The sequence below is a fragment of the Leptinotarsa decemlineata genome, unplaced genomic scaffold, assembly GCF_025532065.1.
Source record: "Leptinotarsa decemlineata unplaced genomic scaffold, Ldec_3_MD MMD2_tig00001064_RagTag_RagTag, whole genome shotgun sequence".
In the NCBI taxonomy this organism is placed as follows: domain Eukaryota; kingdom Metazoa; phylum Arthropoda; class Insecta; order Coleoptera; family Chrysomelidae; genus Leptinotarsa; species Leptinotarsa decemlineata.
The window spans coordinates 8,277,661-8,293,841 of record NW_027412558.1 but is presented as its reverse complement, the minus strand read 5'-3'; the positions used below and the strand labels follow the sequence as shown (position 1 = coordinate 8,293,841).

At 34.1% G+C, this 16,181-nt stretch overlaps 1 protein-coding gene across 3 annotated transcripts in view; it reads left to right on the top strand.

Moving 5' to 3' along the window:
• The window catches only part of IP3K1 (inositol-trisphosphate 3-kinase-like protein), a 225,561-nt gene that overhangs the window by 187,030 nt on the left and 22,350 nt on the right, over positions 1 to 16,181 (top strand). The window contains exon 1 of one of the 3 annotated variants that reach the window (XM_074175619.1): positions 7,858 to 8,011. The exons of the other annotated variants lie outside the window; for them this stretch is intronic. Within the exon in view, the coding sequence (XP_074031720.1) occupies positions 7,991 to 8,011 (21 nt within the window). The 5' untranslated portion in view covers positions 7,858 to 7,990. Of the gene's footprint in view, positions 1 to 7,857; positions 8,012 to 16,181 lie in introns of those variants that run through there. 3 annotated transcript variants of the gene reach the window in all.

Below are 16,181 nucleotides of genomic sequence, written 5' to 3'. Positions count from 1 at the left end.
AAGGTGCCGTGGTGATGAATGTTTTATGATTATTCACGCCATTGCCAGTGTCTTTCATGTGCTGCCTACCGGCGATATTAACTTTAAAGACCACTCAAGTAACCAAAAGTTTCTTTATTGTTCCTGCAGTTTTTCACAAAAAATCACGTAGTCATAAAAAATCTAGTTATCCTTGAAAATGATCAAAGATGAAGACGAAACTTTAGTGAATAACCAGTTTTTGAAGATTTTATCATGAAACACATGAACGAATGAAAAAACTTTTTGCTGATTGGCAACGTTATAGTGTATTATTAGAATCCCAACTATTAAACTTTATTACTATTTAATTTATAGCTCAATACCTGGTTATTAAATTGAGCAGTTGGCTTTTTTCTCCACAATTCATGGTTGAAAATTAGAAACAAGTTTGTATAAACCAATCATTAACCCGCTATTATTCATACTATACATAGTGTTGAACCAGTTGACATATCTGTGACCGTTGAATTGGCTGGGTTGGTACTTTTCAAACCGTTATGTTCTTTAGAGACAATAATCATAAAGTTTTCAATGAAATTAAAAATTATTCAAATCGCCTTCAATATCAATCATTATTTGTTACTTTTGATGGTCTTTATTTCGTAATTGGTACGTTAATTTCAACACATTTTGTAGCTTAGAATTCAATTGAGAACGCAGTATTTTTCATTAAAATTATTGAAACGAGAAAGTGAATCTGTAGCTTTAGAAATACAAATTTAGTACCAAAAATTTTGTATAAAAAAATCAAATGAGTGAATGTTTTTCTTCACTATTTTAAAAATCAGTTTGTTATACATAAACGAGAGCAAATTTTCAATTTCAGACTAATTATTTTAATTGTTTTGCCGACTTAGAATGATTCTCATAACTACTACAATATGTAAAATCATCTCCCCTCTTAACTTTTGGACGGAACGAGATATCAAGGTCGTACAAAATTTACATTAAAAGAAATCATTTTCAGTACGTTTTTATAATAACAATAAATGTGACTTGTCGGCAAAAAGGCGCTTTGAACATTTTTTCAAATCTATCCATTATTGAATAATTTTGTGAATTGGATCAGTCGTTACTGTGTAATAAACAATTTGATAACAAGCGATAAATATTATGGTTTCAATTGAAATTTAATCCAAAACTCATTCAAGTTTATTTAATTTGTATCATAATAAATGTCCTTACATAGAAACTATTTTTTCATAATGAATAATGTAGAATTTTCGGTGGAATAATTTGAAAAAGCAAGTTGTCAAACAAGTTTCATTAAATTAGGTGTTCAAATTGCGACCCATTTACTTCCACACAATAATACGATCTCTTCTTCAATATTTTTTGAATATTTTGTAAATAAAGTCCAGGGGTGTTAGATTTGACTATCTTGAAAGAGGGGCAAAAAACCTTCCAATCCAGTATTTGAGATAATGTTGGTTCAAAAATTCTCATATATGAGCTGAATGGAGGAGTGCCAATCTGACAAAATACACATTTTTTAGAATTTGTAATTTTTGGGATTCAGACGTCGTAGATGAAAAATTGAAGTTGGGGTAATGGAGGTTGAAAAATAAATAATAAATATGGGATAGGATACTTTGGTCTAATTTCTACTGAGTTTATTATTTGTTACGAACGGTTTTGGTTTGTTAGACCATTCTCAAGTAACTGATACATTTTGTCAATACAAGTTCTTTAATATACAATGATTCAGTCAGGAATTATCAATACCATTACCACAACAATAAATAATTATCTTCTATAATATATCACGATTACCAACTATTGATCCCCAAAAACCTACTTGTGGATTCTGAACTAGTTGTCAAAATTCACAAATTCAAAAGGTTCTAGTTCTAGTAGAATTTTCATGAAAATTCTTCATATGTGCAATAAAGGAAGAGGATGAATTTGTTGGAAGCATTGGAAATGAATAAATTGTATAAAAACCCCGATTTCAAAATGCTCAAAGATCAACGCCCCTTTTGAAATTGTGAATTTTGACAACGTAGTGGTGATTTGAGTAAAATTTTTGACAATCATCCATCAGAATAAATTTCAACGATTGAGTTCTGACAGGCAAAATCACAAAATCATCAAAATCATAAAGGCACATAATCATTAGAAGCATGCAAAAAATCAAAAGTATAAGAACCACTAATAGCATAAAAACAGGAATAAATTGGACAAAATTAGGAGATGGTCTTGGGCTGCACTGTAGAACATGAATCTGAGGTGGCTACTGCTAGAGGCTGCCGAAGTTTTGGATCTCAAGAATCAGAGGAGTCTATTTGGAGGAGTGCAAAACAAAAGCCTTGACTTCCTTTGATTGTTTGTGTAAATAGGATTCCGATCAGAAGTTGTGAGGTTCAGTGCATTAAACCTAGGGTAAGACCCTGTATTTTGTTTCAGAACATTGGCGCTGATTTCTTTATACAGTGACAACCTATTTTTGATGGTTGGGAATGCAAAACCCTAATAAAACTCCCAAGTCAACCGTAATCCTTGTTTTATTAGTATGCTTGAAGTGTCTGTCTCCTATCCCAGTGTAATTGAGTTGTTGAAAAGGGGGACAGCACTTGTTGAAACTTCTATACATGGCGTCCGAATAAAAGCTTTCAATTTGGAAATCCTTTTCAGCACTTATAATTAGATTTCTGTAGAAAATCAATGACCGACCTGCGCTTCAGCCTCCGCAAATCAAGAGCTACCTGTTCCAACTGGGCACATATACGGTACAGTGAATATTTTAACAAATTATACATATTTTTTGCATTCATCACACCTGAAAATATAATTCGGTAATAATTCTCCAACTCCTTCTCTTTCTCTTAGGTATGGGATAAATGTTGAAACTTGTTTTTTATTCAAAATCTGCTGTTCAGTCACCCTTGTGATAGAAAACTGAAATCTAGAGAACCTAAATGGGCGAACCCATTAAAAATTTCCAACTATTGTTTGTCAACCAGTACGAATTATTCCATGAAACTGTTTTATATTCGACCTTTCTTGTCTACGCGATTTCATATGTGTAATTTGGAAAATAACATTGAATGAACAAATCTATTTCCGAAAAGTTTTTTTTAATTAATATATCACAAACAGATTTGAAACCCAGCTCTATCTCATTTCATACGTCAATGCCATTAATTGGTTAAAGACCGAAGTAATCAATATATCGTTTCCTTATCCTGGTCGTTTGATACATTAAGGTGAGTAAACATATCCAAAAAATTTAGAAAATCAACCAGAAATTTGAAGATACTATAAACTAAACTATCTGGGTGATGTGAAAACACTTTGTTGAAATTATCTCATTTTCAAAAAATTTCTTTAATAGAACCATATGTCTATTAATTGACATCAATTTACTGATTGGGGACGAAACATTATAGAATTTGTTGACAAAGTACATATCAAATTCGCCAATGCAACATATGGTTTGAAATATAATTAACATGTGAAACTTTTTTGTTATCGGAAATGAAAGTCAATACCAATTCGAAACATATGCCAATATTTCAATCTCCTGATGTAACACGTTTATTATGTGTTCGATAGATTTTTATTGTATTAGGAATTTTGGTTGTAATACGGTTTGATGTCATCTGAAATCGCTTAGAAACAGTTATTAGTGTTAGTGATACATTGAAAGTTTTCACATTTTGAAAATATGCATTTGACGAACAGAATTAGTATATAGCACATTAATAATCCACTATAAACATTTCAGAATTTTCGATGAACTTCAAACACAAGCATTTTTCTACCAGTTCCTACCTATGGCTAATGTATGTTTCTTCACATTTTTTATCAAGAAGGCGTTTCATTAGGCGCTTCCTATTTTTAAATTTAATTAAAACAAAGGGTTTGTGAATATTACTGGAGTTTTTTTTTTCCCAACACCAAATCGTTATTTTTAACACCTCGACACGTGTTTCGATCACCAAGTGATCATCTTCAAGAGGAAGATAAAACTGGAAACTTCGCGAAACTAAAGCTATTTATGCTATACAGATATACCATACAGGTATACCACCCATACAGGTATATCACCCATACAGGTATACCACCCTAAATTAATTACACAATTATCCTTATCTATTATTTTACAATATGTCCTTATGTAATGTTCAAATGTTATAGCTATATATACAACAATTTTCAGCTATATAAAAATTAATTTCACAATATTGCCTATCTAAATATATTTACAATGTGTCCTTATGTAGTAATTAGTAAACCCAACAGTATTATTTTAACAAGCTATATAGTATGCTATTTGGTATTGGTCCGTCATCGTTATTCATAATATTATTATGTTTACTTATTTCTACACTCTCATAGGCATCTAGTTGCCTGTTGTTGTTAACTTGTCTAACTAATCTTAATGAACTGAAGTCTATGGAATGGTTTTGTTGCAAAATATGATGGGCGACTGCTGATTTTTCAGGTCTCCCATATTTTAAGTGTGCTATGTGTTCCTTATATCTCACTTTAATAGATCTTTTTGTCTGTCCATAATATTTTGCATCGCAGTCCTTACATTCAATTTCGTAAATTCCAGACTTTTCCGAATTCTCGACTTTGTCTTTTGGACTTCCCAAAAGGCTCTGTAGTGTATGACTTGTTTTAAAAACCACCTTCATACCTAGTTCTTGAAAATCTTTCCAAAGTTTTTCGTATACTGGTGGTATGGAACTGAGGTGTATATATCTTGGTTTTTGTCCTTTCTGAAAGTCGAGATTTCGTTCGTTCTTACCTTAACTTTTTCTTCCTTATTATGTCATCTACAATACCCTCGATATCCCGTTAGTGGCTGCTATTTCCTGTATTGTACGTTTTTCTTTTGTGAACCTATCATGTGTTAGAGAGAAAAAAAGACGATGCACTAAAAAATTCAACCCAGCACGTTTGTGCTGTCCACAGTGATGTGAACTGTCAGGAATATACCTGTACGTGCTTGTTTCTTTTCTAAATATATCGTATTCCAACACTCCATATTGGCTCCTCATTACCAAATCGTCAAGAAATGGTAGTTGTCCCTTATTTTCTAACTCATACGTGATTTTTTTTGATGGACATCTATTATTTAAAAAGGAAAGTCCTCAATATTTGATATTTTGATATCGAATATCGCGAAAATATCATCCACATACCTTAGCCAAACCCTAGGAAAATACTTTGACTTTTCTTTGGTTTCCATTTCGAATCTGCTCATGAACAGGTCTGCCAGGTAGGGGGACAAGGGATTTCCCATGGCCGTTCCTTCCTATTGTTCATAAAAGCAACCTTCTACCTGGAACCAATTTTGTTTCATACATAAATTAGTAAGAGAAACGAATTCATCGATTTCGTTATTATTGAAAAGGGTATGTGACATATCATCGAAATTTTTCATTCGTTTGAAAGACCTATTGATGCCATTATGTGTGGAATATAAACATCGTTCGAATATCTGCCGTGGCTTCTCTGGCTGGAGCGTATCCGAAACGTCCAATTTTCCATGACCATGACCATAAATCAGGCTTAATTTGAACGACGGCATGGCTTATGTGTGTATATATATATATATATATATATATATATATATATATATATATATATATATATATATACATATACGCATACAAACACAAAAATAATTTTTAGAATGTCAAAATAATGTATAAAAACACAAATGTATGTATATAAAATATGATTAATGGTATCGTCATAAAATTCTTGCAAACTATAATAGGGCCTCTTGATGAGAGAATCCTTTGTTGATTTTCGAAATTCAGTACAATTTACTACGCATTTCAGGTAGTTAGGAATATGATTATACATCTTGAGACCATTATACAATATAGAATTTTTAGTTGAAGAAGTTAGGTATGGAAAGACTTGAATTTAGGATCTGGCGTGTGGTGTAATGAGAGACGACTGAGGGAAGTTCTGCCCTATGTTTATGCACTAAACAAACTGTTTCTAAAATGAATAGAGCATACAGTGATGAAATTTTGTATGCTACAAACAAAGGCCTACAAGAATCTCGCCGCCTGGCTCTACAGAGAAATCTTAATGAACTTTCCTGTAGAATAAAAATCGACTCTCGACTCGGGTCGATTTTGATTACTTACCCCGAGAAAAGGATCCCATATCTTAGATGTGATCCTGCTGATGAATAAAAGACAGTTCTAGCTGCAGTTAGTCCTAGTTCGTTAGAAGTTATTTTCACAGCATAACATCCAGATGAAAGTTTTTTGTTGAGTGATAGTATGTGGTCCCCAAACTTCAACACTTATTTCAATTAATAACCTAAGAAATTTGTTGCATGACGTGTTCTCAATCACATTCGAATTCGAAGCAAGAGGAATATTATCAAAAATGTAATTGAAGAATGGTTTTGAAACATTGAAAGCTAATAAATTTGCCTTACACCAATCTGAGAGTGTGGAAATATCAGAGCAGATGGCATTATATAGATAGATCATTAGTCTTGGTTTTGTGCTATAATATTGTAGTGTCGTCGGCAAACAAAGTACGTTTACCGTCTATATCGATGGTAGTCAAGTCATTGATATAGAGTAGAAATAGGGTAGTACTGAGCCTTGTGGTACTCCGTTAGATATGTCAGAAACATCAGATACTGTTGTGTATTTAATCCTTTGACTTCTACCCGATTGATAAGATGCAAACCATTTATGATTAATATCCTTAATATCATAGAGATAAAGTTTCCTGAGTAGAATCTCGTGATCATCACAGTCAAATGCTTTAGAGAAATCGCAAAAGACTACTGCTGTGATCTCCCGTCTGTTAATGGTACTTTACTCTTCATATAAAAATGAAAATATGGCATCATGAGTTCTTTTGGAACCACATGTCGTTGGTGTCTAGATCATTCAATTCAGGCCAAAAGAAGTTGGTAATCATCGATAGTGCTCACCGTTGACTGTGATAGTCTGGTCAACGTCGTTCCCAAATAAATATGGATCGATGACGGCGCCAGACAGCCAAACAGCTGACTTCTTTCCCAGTCATCCAGAAAATGAAAATTAGGATCAGTTGCCCAGGTACAGGCCCAAAATTCGCCAAGTTGTGGTCTGCGAAGAGCCGAGTTCTTGTGAGAGACACGAAAGCGACTGCCTCGAATTCTCCTGCACACTTTCACAGACAACGGTGAAATCCATCGCATTGCGGATAGTTGAAGCATGCAGAAGTATTCACTTCTGCATGCTTCAAAATCAATTATCCGAAACAGTTTCTCTATTCTGTAGTTGATGTGTCAAAAATATGAATTTGGAAGGCATCAATGATTTTTTTCAATCATTAAATTTGATGTCTGGAATGAGCATATAAAAATTCCATCCTCCAACATTGAAAGCTATGCTTTATAACAGTTCAGACGTGTTCATACAATCGCAAATATCTCGTGACGTCACACAAGCTTTCGACGTAGGCGCGATTTGAAACTTACGTATCCTTAAACTGTCAATACTATCGATTTGAAAACTTTGCCGTTGTGTTGTGCATAACAAAACTCGAATAATTTCATTTACTTTGACTTTCGTCAGATAACCCAGCTTTAATATTTTTCATGACAGTCTGATGAAAATTTACAACATTCTCAGTTCATTGAAGTATTTTTATCTAAATAATAATGATATATTCATTTTCAAACACACAACTTCCAAAATATTAAATACTTGGTCTCCTCATGCCCTTGTCCTGAATCGTCCTGTACAAGTAATTGACGTAATTTGTGTAGGGGATCGTGACATTGATTAACGATCAGTTGAGATTAGATAAACATATCGCACCTAACGATATCTTGAGAATGTAATACAGTGATTATTTTGAGTATGTTACTTTCAATGTTCGCGTTACATCAAATGATAGAGAAGGCAGGTTTTGAAAATATTAGTCAGTTGTTTTTCTGAACCGTCCGGTGCCTTTTCATGAAAATTCCACGAGGATATATCCGAGCGGGATGATTTGCGTTAATAATCTGGTAAGAACTCTATATCAATATTATTATTATTATACTAATAACCTGTCCCGGCTTCGCACTTTAATTTTAAATTGAAGCATTGGGTATAGTAAGCTATCGTAAAAAGATGAATATATGCCATTGCGCACTTTTTTGTAAAACTATGAAAGAAGAAAAATATGTAGTGAGTTGCTTTGTTATACCTTATTAGGTAGGTAACGTTTCTGATGAAAGTTTCCCGGGCAACAACACCGCCGACTTGTCATATTAATCATTCCACACAAAACATCAACGCTTTCTTCTTGAATCACTCCGTATATTTGTGGTAACCGTATGAAACACCGTTAGGTAGTTTTTTAATGCATTATGTTCAGACAGACAGAGCGCGGGGGTACTTTATTTTAATAAAATAATAATAGACAAGTATATCGATGATCACTTCAACATTGTTTCAAAATCAGCGTCTAGGTCATAACGAAAACACCCAAATGTATATCATCGTGTTAATTCATGATCAAAATTGTGACAAAAGGGATTACGACAACTATATAAATAATATCGAAAATGAAATCCTTATTGATTCTAGAAGTTTCTGGAAGTATATAAAAACAAAAAAACAAAATATTTCGAATATACCTCAATCAGTATTTTTAGACAATCTGTCAACAGACACCGGAGAAGGCATATTATATGTGAATTATTTTCTAAATATTTTAAGAGTGTATATATTCACGACCCGCTTGCAAATGATCGTCCAATGCTTAATGATAATCTTGACTACTCTGTTAGCATTTCTGAACAGCAAATTTCTGAATCAATTAATGATATAAACATACGGAAGTGTCCTGGTCCGGATGGCATACCAGGAATATTTATAAAAAAATGTAGAGTGAACTTGATACCACTTTTTTTTCACATCTATAATTTAGCCCTACAGACAGGAAGATTTCCTAGTAAGTGGAAATCTTCTATCGTCATGCCACTCCTCAAAGATGGTGATATAGTATTTCCAATACCAATTGGAACAGCACAGAGAAGAAATTTCCCACCTCGACATAGACGTCGGCATATTATTTTTCAGTGGTAGAAAAACTACTGAAACACTGAAAAACAAACTGAAAAACAGTTACTTATTCTTACAATCATAGCAGTTGATCACCCCATGAAAAAGGTATCTCAACTGAATTTTGCCACCATAGGTAATAATGAAAAACTTCGAAATTTAAGCAAGTTGATTTCCGAGTCGAAAACTCTAAAATACAATGAAAACACAAATAATCACACCGAATTCTCGTCAAACATATATTTACAAAATAATAGAGACCAACAAAATTGCTAGAAAAATCAAAATTCTTCTTCGCTATATTCGGATGAGGTGGAATCATCATCGGGTTAAATAACGATCGGATTTATGGAACTTTGAACATAATATTTGTTCACTTCTTTTATAACGTGGGCCACACAGTTCTTCCACATATCACTATTACCTACTTCATTCACCACTCGCCTTATATTGTCAAGCACTACAGCATTCAAAGTCGGTGACTGATTACATTTCCGAAAGCTTCCTTTCAATTGGATTGAACACACAATAGTATGGAGGCAAACGTAAGAGAATATGACCACGTGTTTCACACATCGAATCAATATTATATTCTTTTTTGAAATTACGTTGTTTTATGGTCGCCAGTAATACCTTTTTCATTGGAATCTTTTCGGGTATTTCCATGTCATGTTTTCGCATATAATCAACCATATCGCCTTTTTTTTGTTATTGTTTGGTATTGTAGTCAATAAACGAGAATGATACGAAGCGTTATCCATAACAATAACCGAATTTGAAGGAATATTTGGGAGAAGCTGCTCACTGAACCAGGTTTCGAATAAAGCCGCAGTCATATCTTCGTGGTAATCAGCAGACGAATCTTTTATATTTTTGGCCGACAGAAACAAAGCGTTAGGTACGAAACCACTTTCATTCCCGGCATGCAAAATTATAACACGTTTTCCCCTTGAACAAGGTGTGTTCAAAGCACAATACTTGCTTTCGTCTACCCAGCCATATTTGACAACATCATGGGTGTCAAACCAAGTTTCGTCGAGGTAGATTATATGTCTGCTGGATTCTCGGTAGCTTTTCATTCGCCTCAAATATTCTTGTCGGAGTTGAACGATGCGTGTCGATTCCATTATGACCATCCGATTGTTCAATTTTTTATATTTGAAACCACAAGACAATAAGACACATCGTAGAGTTTCTGAAGATTTGTAATTGTAATCGGGATAGTCGAGTAATTTATACCAAATCATTTCCAAGGTTGGTACTTCATTTTTTTGGTATATACCATAAATTGTTCGCCGAATCACATCTTTTGTAGCACCATCAACGTGTGCGAATTTTGTATTCCTTTGTTTTCGTTTCATTGCATGGTCAATGACATCCCCTATTTTAATGACTCGAAGAACTGTCGAACGAGATAGTTTCGTTAACTCGCATATTCTATTCACAATAGCATTCTGTGAAGTGTGACAGTTTTCCTTCTTCAAGCATTCATGAATATTTAAACTGAACTTGAACATGTAAGTCCTTATTTTCAAATTCCGGATCCCTGTCGATTGACAGATTCCTCACACGTAATGTTATCATTTGTTTCAAAAGGTCTCCAGAAAGCCATATTGATGAAAGTACCCAAAAACACTAAGATTTTCACAAAAATCGGTATACACGATGAGATTGGAACCTTTGGTGTAAAAGTTGAGAACTTTTTCTAGAGATCAGCTAACCCTTGTCTTTAGATTCAGTATCAATTTGCTTCTCCTGAAGATGCTAACCTTGTTAGCGAAACGCGCGTCGAGTGCAAAAATATCAGTTTGGTGTTAGGGTAATTATTTATCTCTAGAAAAAGTTTTCAAAAATTGGTTTGCAAAACCACTCACTACCTCACCTAACCCCACGAACACACGGCACTGATAAAGACATATTGTGAAACGGACAAAAAATTAGTATTCAGCCAGTCCAGCTAGCCGAGCCTTTACTCCTCAACTACATTAGATAGCACGTTTATTAACTATCTGGGCGACTAGGGGCCACAGGCAAAAAATGTTTATGACTGTACTCTTATTTTTATTGCCGTTCCAATTGGGAATGCCTACTTTTTTAAATGCGATAAATAGATATCGAGAAAAACATTACTGAAGAAATTCTCCAACAAAAAAATGTTATGCTTTTTTACCTTCAAGACTAATGGTGCATTTTGTAGATAACATTGTGTTTGTTCTAAAATTGCTGTTTATTTGTTTACATCGTCGGACTTAAATATCGATGCTTATAATGAAAATTAAGATATTTTTAGATATCTTCCGTTTGAAAGTGAAAGTAAAGAATTATTCACATACCGTATTGAACATTTTGACAGTACAATTAACACTGATAGACGTTCCTAAACCTAGTGACCGTAACAATGAAAAGGAGTTGACATTTCAAAAATATTTTCATCAGTATATGAATGTAATCATTGAAGGTAGACGCATCGATTGAAGAGAAGCAGTTGCTTGGCCCGAAAGGTCAGTCGGTTTATATCTGGTTGATAAGGTACGATTTGCATTTTTTAGAGAATTATCTGCACTATACTGTAAGATAAATTAGAATACGTTACAAGGTCACGTATGCAATTTTCATGATAGGTATCAAAAGAGCCTAAGAATTTCCTTGACCTCACTAACTATAAAATTATTTTCGGAGTAAAACTTTTTTTCGCGCGCTTGACTTGAGGAGAGCATTACGAAAAGTGTAATTGGGCGAGGCGAACGTTACTTGAAAGGGGGGTATAAGTTAGTGAAGATAGAAAAAGAGAGAGAGTTACGTTTCGTATATTACTGTAGGAAGACTTAACAGATTGTCTCTGATCTGGATTCCTGGTCATATTGGTCTGGAAAACAATGAAGGCAATGAAGGGTGCTGCCAGCAGCTTCATCGAACCAGTACCTGTCATTGGCATTGCTTTAGGCTTTGCCAAACACAGATTGGATGGCATGAAGATGTATGGACTTCTGGCAGAATCTTCCAGGATTGGCTCCCTCCAAGGCGTTTATTCACCCTTCGAAGCTTGATACCAAACAGTTGTTGGGGTTGATTAGGGATGAATTACGATGTCTAACAGGCCTTCTTACAGGTCACTGTCATTTGAATCATCATATGCTGGGACTAGGACTGTCGCAAGACAGTGTGTGTCGCCTCTGATTGGAAAATGATGAAACAGCAGAGCACATACTTAGTGTCTGCCCTGCTGGGGACCAAATCAGGTTTTTAGAGTTCGACAGAGCCGTACTCTTACCAATTTTTTTTAAATATTTTTTGTGTTTTCTCCGTTGGGCGGGGTTCTTCTGGAACCACTCTAGCAATTGAACGACAACCTATATTCGAGCTTTGTAGAAAAATGAAAACGGGAAAGATGTACGAAGCTGTGAAGAATTTGGTGAGGTGAGACAAAAATTAGATATGCCAAAGAGTATATAACCCTGTATAGCAGACAATACCTTTTTTCATACAGTTTTCTGCCATGTTGAGGGTTTTTTGATTTCCACTGATTTCTTCATTCAATATTTAATAATTTCCACTAGAATAAAGATATTTGCCCAGCCAAAAGATAATTAATATTTTCCGACTTTCAAACAATAATGAGATTGTTCAGTCTGAATCGGTCTCATTAGAAAACATTCTGTTCCATTTCTTGGTACCTTTTCGAGTTTCTAAAAATTTTGTCCGCAGAAACAAGAATTCAGCGATCCTTCCACATACAGTGTGTAAAAGCCACATGGAATAAATTCATTATTTCGGTTACGGTACATATTTTAATAAAATTCCGAAACAAGTCAAATTTAATTTATAATTTGACATACTTCAACGGAAAAATGCTACCCCTACCTGCAACCCCCGTCAAATGACAGGTACAACCCGCAATTTTTTAAATGTAAGGATTGGCTTGAGATATATCGTTTGAAAGGTATCTTCATTCTCTATTCATAAATGTTATCGCCTTCAAGTTTATTGCAACAATTAAGATAAAATACATTGAAATCATGTGGTTATCGAAATTCGGTAAAATACACTCAAAACTAATTGCAATATATTCAAAACTTATTTCATGTTGAGGTATCGATAATAAGAAAGTAAGCAAAAACCATAGCAATATTCTTTCTGATGGTATCCTTAAAAAAATTGTAAATAATTTCCGTAGCAAAGTTACTTTAAAACACTTCGTCAACTTGTTTTGTATGTTACAACATTAGTTGTCAGTATTTTAATTTAAGTTCAAAGTTCGTTAACTTCAATGTTTGTTTGAAGGTGGTTGAAATACTCGTCAACTTCAAGTCTGACGAATGGTTATATTAACGGAAATGCATAAAATAACAGTTTTACAAATGATTGGTTACGGAGATTAAACCCGATAACAAATTAGATGAACTCAAATTAGATGTGATGCTTGAGCTTGAAGAAAACCCACATACATCGAGTAGACAGGCATGTACTACATTCAATGTTAGCCATACATCGAGAGTTAACATATTAATAGAAAATAATATGCATCCCTATAAAATGATACCTACTCAGGAGGTCATGGAAGATGATTTCGATAGAAGCAAATGATGGACATGTTGGATAGCAATATCATCCAATTAGAAGACGTTATGTTTTCTGATGATTGTACTTTAATTCTTAACGGTCATGCTGATCGGCAAAATTGCCGCTAGTGGTCAACGGAAAATCCTCACTGGATGAGAGAAGAACACACGCAATACCCTCAAAAGGTCAATTTTTGGTCAGGGATTGTAGGAAACCATATCGTTGGTCCCTTTTTCATTGAGGTCAATTTGAATGGCGATATAATTATTTGACATTACTTCAAACTGATGTCCAGGAAACCCTCAAGTTCCAGTAAATTCGATATGGTTTCAGCAGGATGGTGCACCACCACATTACCAAGTTAACGTCCGGCAATACCTCAATACAACATTTCCAAATCGGTGGATAGGGAGGCGAGGATCGATTGAATGGCCAGCGTGATCACCTGATCTTTCGTCATTAGATTTCTTTTTATGGGGATATGTAAAGAGCAATGTGTACAAAACTAAATCTTCAGATTTGAATGACTTAAAAGAACAAATAACGCTTGCGATTAGGTCGGTCACGCCTGATTTGTTAAATAATGTTAGAGGACAGTTTTATTTGAGATTAGGATGTTGCCAAGACGTTCACGGTGAACATTTTGAACATCTACTTCGTTAACATCACAGTTTTTTTCGTATTCTACATTTCATTACGTTTTGCATTGGGGATTGTACCTCTCATTCAAAGGGAGTTGAAGGTAGGGGTGGCATTTTTACGTTGAAGAATTTCAAATTATAATTTACATTTGACGTGTTTCGGAATTTTTATCTGCAGTAACCGAAATAATGAATATATTCCATTTGGCTTTTACACACTGTATAATCTCCCACCATTACACTCTTGCCGGACATTGTGAAGCTGAAGGTAACAATTGTTCTAAGCATTTTTATGCGGGACATTTTTTCGTGTATTATTCATGAAGGTTGGTCAGGTATTGAGCGCTTCACGATTTGGGTCATCAACCTAATTAATGAAGTGACCTATGAAAGGTTACGATCATATTACATAACTTTATTGCATAATTCCGAGGGTTTCAGGCACACACCTTTGGTTTTATAACCAGCACTCATTAATCATATAGTTTCAAATGTCGTGTCCGAATATTGTTCATAATATCTGTTATTTTCAACTTTCCATGGGGAGTCAGTTTGGGTTACTCTTTCTCTTCCTGAATAGATCGTACTGAGACATTCTCAAGGAGTTTTCGAGGAGTTGAAAAGTCTAGAGAAAGTAAAAAACTGGTCGTGTTTTCGAAATGTCATAGTCTTGATTGCTGTCACAAAGTAGTAGAATTGAATTCAATCACTGATTGTTCAAACAGAGAATAGAAATGGTAACCTCAACCCGAAAATTCCAAACTATCAATTTTTGGAAAGTTTTATTTTATGAAACCACAAGTTGAACTTTTCATCTAATACGTAGAAATATAGTAAATTGGTCTGTTGAAACGAACTGTTTAATGTAGGTGGAGAAGAAGCTATGGATGATTATAGATTGAAAGAGAAGTCTTTCCATAATCTACTCTCATCTAGTTTTATCTAGCTCCCAAATTTTAGCTGCTTTACGATTGTATGAAAACGAAAGCCCTCAAGAAATTGCACTATCAAATCATTTTGTCTTTGTTGTACAATATTGTTCACTGGTTAAACTATTTTAGGAAAAAATAAGTTGATACTACATATGTTTTTCCGATCATAAATATTTCCGTGTTACTTTCACAATCTGTTTCAAAAATATGTTTTACGTCAACATGTTGTTGCTCTTCAAAAAATATTCATTCAAGTTTATGCTTTTTAATTATTTTCAGGAAATACAACAAATAAAACTGAACACATTAAATGATAAAAGAGGTTACATGCTGTCATAATTTTGGGCTTTTGGATTGGTTGAAAAAGTTATCGTGAAGTTCTGTTTGATTTCCATTCTGCTTTCTACTCACAAATTTGAAAAATGTTTTTGAAAGTAAAATGGAAATGAAGGAGTGAAAAAAGAAAGGGAGTATTCATTTCAATCAAAATCAAGCATAGGTACCTATTGGTTATGAAATCAAAATGGCAGATCTAGACTTGTGATCTGTGACAATCCTGTCACAGTGAAGAAAATGATAAGTTCTTATCAATGTGGCACATTTCTCTATTGCCCCTCAAATGCCAATAACATCCCCCTATTCGCTTCTTCAAACAAAAATTCATGTACTGCAAAATTCTTACTCAAAGTAGAACCGATTATACATCACATCAAAAAAAGTTCACAGTAGTTATTGACGTCACAAGTCTGCTACGTTGTTATTCGACATTACTAGTCGTTCTTCATTGGCTAGTTCGAATCTGGAATGTTTTGATAATTTGAAGGGAATCTGGGGACAATTTTTCGTTGATTCATTTTATAAATTTCACAAGACTTTGTATAGAAAATACTATTATTTCGCCAATTATCAGCCACCACGTTTTGTTGTTGGATGTGGTAGTATATTTTGTTCGAAATGTTATGTTTAATTAATATCATATATTTCAGAATTTGGTA